Source organism: Carya illinoinensis, chromosome 13 (genome assembly GCF_018687715.1).
Source record: "Carya illinoinensis cultivar Pawnee chromosome 13, C.illinoinensisPawnee_v1, whole genome shotgun sequence".
In the NCBI taxonomy this organism is placed as follows: domain Eukaryota; kingdom Viridiplantae; phylum Streptophyta; class Magnoliopsida; order Fagales; family Juglandaceae; genus Carya; species Carya illinoinensis.
In genome coordinates this window covers 28,433,610-28,442,926 of record NC_056764.1, presented here as the reverse complement: position 1 = coordinate 28,442,926, position 9,317 = coordinate 28,433,610, and the positions used below count along the sequence as shown (strand labels likewise).

At 36.2% G+C, this 9,317-nt stretch overlaps 2 protein-coding genes across 3 annotated transcripts; both read right to left on the bottom strand.

The window, feature by feature from the left end:
* Nucleotides 1-265: 265 nt before the first annotated feature.
* On the bottom strand, nucleotides 266-1,610 carry LOC122291510 (histone H2B.11-like). Of its 2 annotated transcripts, XM_043099253.1 has the most exons (2): nucleotides 941-1,610; nucleotides 266-855 (listed from the first exon to the last, which is right to left on the bottom strand). In XM_043099253.1, exons 1-2 carry the CDS (start codon nucleotides 1,501-1,503, stop codon nucleotides 702-704), a joined length of 717 nt encoding a protein of 238 aa, XP_042955187.1. In that variant the 5' UTR covers nucleotides 1,504-1,610; the 3' UTR covers nucleotides 266-701. The 2 variants fall into 2 exon arrangements, with proteins under 2 accessions (XP_042955187.1, XP_042955186.1); XM_043099252.1 differs by having other exon boundaries at nucleotides 266-1,610.
* Nucleotides 1,611-7,305: 5,695 nt separating this feature from the next.
* LOC122291104 (protein FAR-RED ELONGATED HYPOCOTYL 3-like) lies at nucleotides 7,306-7,842 on the bottom strand. The gene has a single exon (XM_043098751.1). It carries the CDS (start codon nucleotides 7,840-7,842, stop codon nucleotides 7,306-7,308), a length of 537 nt encoding a protein of 178 aa, XP_042954685.1.
* Between the last annotated feature and the right edge of the window lie 1,475 nt (nucleotides 7,843-9,317).

Sequence of the window (9,317 nt, the reverse complement as noted above, 5' to 3'; positions counted from 1 at the left end):
ATAGAAAATTATATCCTCAGACAGAATAATATTTAATTTAAACAATTATCCTTTAAAATTGTTTTCACCCCAATCATTTTTTTTGGATTGAGTTTTAAAATACTTTATATCCAACAGTCTTGTGCAATTTAGGAAGAGCAAAACTTAAAGAGATAATATTATTTTTAAAAATATAAATAATCTTATATAGTAATTAATAAACCAAATGGTGAAATCATAATATATTTCTTAAGGATCTTATCAAACTTTTCGTTTGGAATGTAAATTTAACGAAATACCGAAATATTCTTGGCAATGCATCAGATTCACAGTTGGGTCCAACATACAAATTAAATTCATGGTTAATCTTTCTTTTTCCCTTTCCTCTGTGCTAAGTACGGACATTGGGATATTAATATTGAAAAACCCACAAAACCCAAAAGACAGCAATAATTCCTCGGTCGGGGTCCTTAATTTCACACCACACCCTTTTCTCGTACACAATATTACAACACAAAAAATGAAAGGGCCACCAAGATCACTTACGTCTAACCTTGCCATGGGAAAATAAAAGAAAGCGAGCAACGCAAACAAAGAAAGCCTACGTACAGGCTAGTACTAAAACGGTACCAAAATATATACTAGATCACACAAAGCAATACGCATGAGAGAAGGCTACGATGATCTCTTGGGCTCTCGAGCAATGTTGGACATAAAGGAAGTCACAGCCTTGGACCCCTCAGCAATGGCATGCTTTCCAAGCTCTCCGGGCAATACCAGCCGCACTGCCCCTTGAATCTCCCTTGAAGATAGCGTCTTTCGGCTTGTGTATTTAGACAGCACCGCTGCCTCCTCCGCCAGCCTCTCGAACATGTCCTGCATCATATTGTTCAAAACTGTCATTGCCTTTGACGATACCCTCAACTCTGGGTGCACCTGCTTCAATACCCTATACACATACCTCCTGTACTCTTCTCCACCGCCCGCTTTTCTCCTCCTCTTCCTCCCCTTCCCTTCCCCTTCTTGGGTGTTCTTGGTTTTCTTTTTTCCCTTCTCTTTTTTTGACGGCCCTTTTTGCTTTTCGGAAGTCATGGTGGTGGGCCCTTTCTCTTTCTCTTCCTCTGGAACTTGAACTTCTGCTTGGTTCTCCTCTGGTGATTTGCCCTGGTTTTCTTCTTCTGATTTTTTCTCTACCGGAGGCTGAACTGGCTGGTTTTCTTCTTTCGATTTTCCCTCAACTTGAACAGGAAATGACTGGTTTTCTTGTTCTGATGATTTGTCATCCATTAGTACTGGAATTTGAGCTGACTGGTTTCTTTGTTCTGACATGTCTTCGACGGCAATGGTTCTCAATGGCTTTTTGCCTGAAGGAATAAACGTGTCTTCCAGCTTTTCCTCATCTATGTCTCCAATCGTTGGCTTCTGAGCGCTTTCAACTACAGCGACTTGCACAATTTCTCGCACAACTTTTGATCTTGTCGTCATCACAGTGCTCATCACCTTATGTGAACGCTTTGGAGCCATTATTCTTTCCCACAGTTCTCCTTCCTGAACTGATCTCCAGCTTCTCTCTCAGCAGAGGTGGGTAAGATCATTATGGGCCATGGCTAACAATATACTGTAATTGCATGTGCATTAATGGATATAAAAAAGTGTTTTGGAGGGTTACAGTAGACGGACACGTGGAGGACAGGCGTCGATCACATCGTTTTCGTTTTACAACGCCGTGTGCATGGGAGTGGAAGTAAATGGAAATCGAGAGGTTTCTGGAGTCAGCTTCAAGATTCTGCAGCTGTCGAGACGATGAAAAATAAAGAGCAGATATTTGAAATCGTGTTACTTTTTAAAAAGGTGAATAAAATATAAAATTTATATGAAATAAATTAAATTTTAAATTTTAAAATTTACTTTTTTAAAAATAATTATGCGATGTTTATTCAATTCATTATCGTAAAATTATCCAAAAACAAAAGAAAAGAATGAAACATAAGTGGATGTTCCGTTCCACCTACACGGCCCCTCGAGGAAACACCAGAAATCGGCCCACCCGATTCTTTAACAGTACTGGGCTTCTGGGCTGGAGGCATTTAAAAGTTGAATTGCTCAAATTGTACGACCCAACAAAACTATTGTTGAGGAGTAAATCTAATTACATAAATTTAATATAAAAAAAAAAACACGCTTCTAGTGCGTTTTAATTATGGCTTTTTATTTTCTGCTTTATCTGTTTTTTTTTTTTAAATAATATTTACAGTTGTGAGTTGATAAATATTATACAATCAAAAGTGAATAAATACAAAATCTACATGAAAAGAAATTAATTTTTTTAATAGTGAATCTTATTTTTTTTCAAAACAATCAGATAGCACTTGCGTACTCCACAACTGTATATAATATTACTCTTCTATTTTAGCATGGTTGCTTCTTTGTACAAGTCAAGAATTTTTTTTCAAAGAGTAATGTTACGTACAGTTGTGGAGTACGCAAGAGCTATGTAGTTGTTTTGAAAAAGAATGAGATTTACTATTAAAAAATTAATTTCTTTTTATGTGGGTCTCTTATTTATTTATTTTTTTAAAATAATTATACGATACTTACACATTCATAATTGTAAGTATCATTTTTCTTTCTCAAATTAGAATAGGGTGGCACCCTTTTTTTTTTTTAAGGTAAATTAGTTAAGAATATTATTGAATGAAAGAAACCGTACTTTTTGCCCATGTGTAAAGACAGTACAGCCTGCCTCGATAAATAGTACCAAACCGGACACCATATATGCAGCTAGCACATCAACACCACCCAAAATAACTAAAGAAAAATGCTATTTGCACACGGCGTGAAGTACCCACCGCGTACACGCGTCCACGTGGCGTGTTTAATGAAATGGTGCGTTGCGATCTATTTTGGCTTCCTTCGATTTGGCAGTCGTGTATTTCCCCCTTTCCTCATCCTGCCTTCCCCCCTTTACATATAGAAGCGGGATGAAATTAGGGCAGGGATTAGGTCGTAGCAGAAGGGAAAATCGAAATCGAAACTAGACGAACGACGACTGAGACTCAGGTGTGATATTTCTCCTTCTTCGTACTCAAAATCGTTTTCATCTTCAGTATAATATTTCTCTCATCTATTTTGTATTTGAAACGCAGCACGCCCTTTCGTGTACCCACGGAACAGATTCAGCTTTGGGAGCAAGCTTTCCCACAGACGACGAAGATAGGTTATTCTGATCTATTGTTTTGCATATTCTTCGCTTAATGTTCTGATGTTGGAACTGTTGGTTATGAATCTGTCCAAGCCGTGCACCATTGGTAGTGTTTCTTCAACCATCGGTTTATTCACCTGCCCTAAACCCCTAAACCCGAAAGCTCTCATTTGTAGTTTTTATTGAACACTAGATTTCGAAATGCCCAAAATATACAACCATAAAAATTGTTCCTGATTTCGAAATTTGGAACCCTAACCCTAACCCGTAGTCCAATTGATGGGTACAGTTCATGTAAAATGCAGACCAAAAATATAATCATAATTAATATCATATCTATCTTTACGGAATTCAATTTAATTACTATATAGTGATGTGTATTTACATCAACACTGCTACCATAAATATATGAAGACTGAAGACTGCCTTCTGAAAAAAATAAAAATTAATAAATGACTAAATTTTAGGATCGGAACTTGGCAATTGATAGGGGAGAAAGTTGTGGCTCTGAATACTGAAAATAACTTGCAAGTGAAAACTTGATAAAGATGAATATTGTGGAAACAAGAGTTGAATGCATGAACTTATACAGATTTCCAATTTTCCATTCCTTTTTAGTTAACACATGAACCAAGCTGGCATAGGGTCTAGATGCAGGAAATATATGCTACTTAATTCCTAGTGCTAAACATGATCATGAAGAACATTCAAAAAAACACAATGGCACAAATTATGTCAATTATTTTCTGGTCTCAAAATTAATTTCCTCCAACTATCTGTCTCTGTCACACACACACACACACACATATATAAGATCTTCTAAATGAAACTTAACCCAAGTTTCATTTAGAAATGTCATGAATTTTTTGTAGAATAATTTTTATTTTTTCCCAACTAGTAAGATTGTGAAGCCCATTTCAGAAAGATACATTGCATTAAATCATTTTTCATCTTAGTTACATGTAAAGCCTTTTGCTATTAACTGGAAAATTCCAGCTTTTAGCTTCCATAAGTCTTAGTTCATAAGTGTTAAAGAGATACATATTAGGAAAGTTTCTTTCATAGATGCATGACCTTAATCAATTAATCATAAGGGCAGGGGTGTTCTATTTTTCTGACAACATTTTTCGTGGCATTAGATTAATATAAGAATATTTCATCATCCATGACAACGTCTTCTTCCTCTTTTGCCAAACAAAATCTGGGTCATCCATTATGCTTCTGTGAGATTGAAGCCCAACTGAGATTCTCAAATACTCAAAATAATCCAGGACGACCCTTTTTAAGTTGTCCAAAGTACAACAAAGAGGTAACTAAATTCAGCTTTTAGTTAAATTATTGTGTTTGATGTTCATCTAACATTTTTGGAAGAAATGTGTATAAAATCACAGGGCTTACCATATTGTAAGTATTTCAAATGGGTAGAGGGCCATGAATACAAGATGTCGGACCGTCTAGAAACTCACACTGAATTTTGCAGCAAGGAGAAAGACCGTCCAGAAACTCACACTGAATTTTGCAGTAAGGAGAAAGAGCTGAAGATGTTAGTCAATGATATTGAAAAGATCATTATTGATTTGCGTAAAAGAGTAGACGAATTCGAGTTCGTACTATCCAATAGAAATGAGGAGTTATTGAAGGAGTTGGTGGCTGTTGTATGTGAAGCTGAAGTTAGACATGCACGCACATTAGTCTGTGGGTTTTGGGCTTTAGCATTTGTTGTAGCATATTACTTGGTGGTGCATAAGTAATTTCAGATTAGTGTTAGAATTTAGTTGCTGCTGTGTATGTAATGTTTATTATATGTTAGTGAAACTTGTGAATCATGTACAAGGAAACTTGAAACGTCTACCCATACCATGCCCATGCATTTTCTGAACTGTTTTGCTCGTTGGAATGGAAATGATACATGGGATGGATGAGATGTTTTAGTTATGGCAAAGTAACTAGTTATTTTGTATATGGTAATGATTCATGGGATGGATGTTTTAGTTTTGTGAAACATCCCAAGTTATTTTGTATTGGGAAAAGATAGAATCCTTGGGTGTTTTAGTGATATAAATGTTGAAGTTATTTTGTATTGGGAAATGATTCATGCGGCCAGTGGGAATTTAATATAGAAACATGCAATATTTTGTGTTTTGGTAATTTATATGGATGAAAACGCCAACTTGTATTTTACATGCATCCTGGAATTTAATATAGAAAGGTTGGAAATATTAGTGCAACAATAATATTCTCCCATACGGGTCAGCAACAATAATAACCTCTTTAAATTCATTAACTTAGTGAATAGACAATTCACTTTGTTCAAAACTCTAATCCGACATTACAAGTTGCCGTATCCTTCAAAAGGACCTTTTACCACAACAACCTTTTACTCTACTGCTTTTCAAATTTCTCCCAAGCAACAATAATAACCTCTTTTTTCATTCATTAACTTAGTGAATAGACAATTCATGTGGTGCAAAACTCTAATCCGTTAACGTGTACAAGTTCCAACCATTCATGAGGACCTTTTACCACTACAATCTAACTGAATGTGCATTCCCTACACGTAGCTAGCTATTTCTCCTCATCACCCTGCACTTTCAATACACAACCTTGTGGGAATTTGTGTGGGATGAGCATGCTGTATAATGCTGGCCGTGGTGGGGTCATGAATCAGTACCTACACAACACAATCCAAACTACAACTTAGAAAAATTACATAAATAACTTGTCACAATAATAATCACTATAATGGCTCCCAAGCACAAAAAATTCTTTATAAAATTTGCTATTCTCCAACCATTACTAATGCTAACACCTTGTATATGTAAATGGACGTAAATTACAACTTTTATAACCACAACACGAGCCACGATCCCAATACAACTACCCCTTTCTCTTCCTACTAAAACTATTTAACAACATGAACTTCTCCTTTCCTGGAGCAACTGCACGAATGATCATGTATAATTATAGAGAACATGCATGGGTCCAACAATCTGGTCATGATATTATGAATATATATTATTACTAGCTTATTCTTCCTTTCATATCTCATTTCTCAAAATCCCATAAATATTTTTATTCAAACTATTTCCCTAATATTTATAAATAATCTCATTATTATTAACAAATTTCTCATCTCATTTAATTTACTATCAATTAAATTAATTTCAAACAGTACTTTAAATTAAGTACATGCATATTAAACTGGAAAAAATACAATGGCCGAAGCATGCTAAGTACCAACTTCACTTGTTACCAATAATATCATTAAAAATCACCTACCATCCACTGATTGTGATCCATCCAACCCAAAGAACATCTGCAAGGAGTAATATGTGTTGCCTTATCGAACCATCCATATTACATCAATATTACTACTTCTTAAATAAATGTAGAAATATTACCATTTCTTGACTCCCGATCATTGATTCTTGGCGCTGGGTTCAACATCTTTCAAGAATTGAGCTGTCTTCAACAAGCTGGTCATCATAGCATAACAAACGTTTAAAAATTACCAAAAAGATAATTTTTCTCAAATAACCTAGCATATTAAACAATACTTAGATCTACAAGCTCATATACCTCCGACAATCCAACATCACACATATATTTATCTGACGGGCCAAATAAATTCCTGCAAGTGTCCGACAATGGTGTATCTCCTCCATCTCTCTAAAATAAAACAAGTAACATAACACATTAAATATTCAATGCATTAATAACTTATAAAACCAAATAAAGAAGTATATTTATTTGTAAGTATCATAGTGAAGTACCTGTTTACGTTTTCCCTTGACTGTTGCATTCTTCGCCTTCGCTTTAACTTTCCGCATCTCTTTTTCCATGGTCGATCCTCTCCTCAGAGATGGTGGTCTGCCTTTCCCTCTTACTACTAGCGGACTGAGTACTTTATGTGAACCCGCACATGTAGCTGTCTCCGGTATCGAAGGAACAACATTGGAACCCGTGCATGTTCTTGATGGAGGTTCTTGGTTGTCACTATATAACTCAATCATTGAATACAACTTCTGTGTTGCATTCTCAATATATTTTTTTGAACCCGCAGCGTGAGTAATCATCTTATAACATATATTCAACAGAGTAGAATATCTGTTAGCATCTGCTCGCTAAGCCCCTTCGTGATAGCTGCTGTCGATTAACGTGTACTTCCTCTTAATGTCCTTCCTACATCTGTTTAAAATATACTGATTTGGCAAAAAGTTTGTATCATTACATTTAAATACAACCAAAATATGCCTGCACAATATACCCCTCATCTGAAATAGCCCACACAAACACTTTGCAGCTGTATCCACATCACTAAAGTCCACTGAATATGTAACTAACTTAGTGAAGTCTTCCAGATGAACTTCATCCTCTACAAGATATGTCTTTACATCACCATCCCTCTTAAGTAATTCTGGAGCCAAATCTATTAGATATTGCAGTTCTCGCTGGACTTCCTCGAATTTTGCATTCGTGTATAATTCTTGAAACTTCTTTTCGATCGGAGATCTAGATATGCAAGGAATGGTCACGCTAAATGAGTGAAAGTCAGCGTTATTTTCATTCTCAATTTTCTTCTTCAATGCGTTGTCAAACTGGTCAACAAACTCTTTCAAGTTTGTCTTCGCGTGAACATAACCATAAAAAAAAGCATTCATGTTCTCGCTCCGCTACGTTGTACTCATCCCCGCCCAAAAAGAACTTTCAAGAATGCCGGTACCCAATGCTCACGCTCAGTGTATAAACTTTTCAGCCAAGCATTATCCTCCAACTTGTAAATGCTAATTAATTGCTCCCAAGAGCTTTCAAACTCTTCAACATTTTGGGTGTCATACACGCATTTCATCAAAACATTTTTCATCCCACTTTTGTAGGCAGAATACGAGGAAAGTTTTTCAGGGACTTTTTTCAGTATATGCCACAAATAAAATCGATGTCGACTCTGTGGAAAGACAATAGCAATAGCATTCTTCATTGCTCTGTCCTGATCTGTGATAATAGCTCTAGGAACTATACCATCCATACACTGTAACCAGGTCTTGAATAACCACACAAACGTTGCCGTATCCTCACAGGATATCAATCCTGCTCCCAAAAGAATTGACTGGTCGTGGTGGTTTACACCAACAAATGGTGCGAATGGCACCCCATCTCTATTCATCAGATATGTGGTGTTGAATGTAACCACATCACCGAAATCTTCATAGGCTGCCCTACTACGGGGGTCTGCCCAAAAGACATTCTTTAACCTCTCGTCATCATCTAAATCCATCGACGCAAAGAACCTAGGATTTTTGTATTGCATCTGTAAAAAATATTCCCGAAGCGCTCCAGCACCACCAGCGCCAGTCATAAATGTCTTGCATTATCGATGTAATTCCGACAATCCTTTTTCAAAAACGGTAGGTTTTCGAAACCTTCCGCGCCAATGACAAGAGATCCAAAACTCTTATTCATTTAGATTCCGGCCAAATTAAAATCCTTACACCTACTCATACTCAGTCCGTATATCACTATTACTTAACTCAATAAATGACAAACTAACGCAATCATATCATAAGTTGTCCATTAATCCCCATCACTTTACAAATACTATTCTCAATCAATAAGCCTATCAACAATGAATAGAACACACATATTCAATTTGTCATCCAATTAAACTCACTATGCAACACCCAACACAAAATACACATACTAAATTTATAGTTCATTTAAAATCCATATAAAACAAACCAACACAAGCCCATACTTCACAATCTCTATTGTATCTAAGACTTTTATTACAGAGTCACTAACTTCTCTATTACATTGAAAGAAATGAGATTTTTTTGGACTGAGGCTGTGGTTATGAATGTTATTAACTGTTGTCAACTGATACTTTCCATCTACTTTTAAGACATTAAGCTTCGACTTACACTCCGTTTTTCCAATCGGCCGTGGCCTGACAACATTCAACGTCCTATTACGGGCTTTCCCACCATGGGCACAGCCGAAGGTGGCATATCTGACAGTCCCATCATCTCCCTTCTCAGTCCTTCTTGTCATCACCCCAAACCCAATATTCTTAGCATACTGCTTGTAATAAGTTATTACTTCTTCAAAATAATTAAACTCCATCTTCGACTTGGGTTCC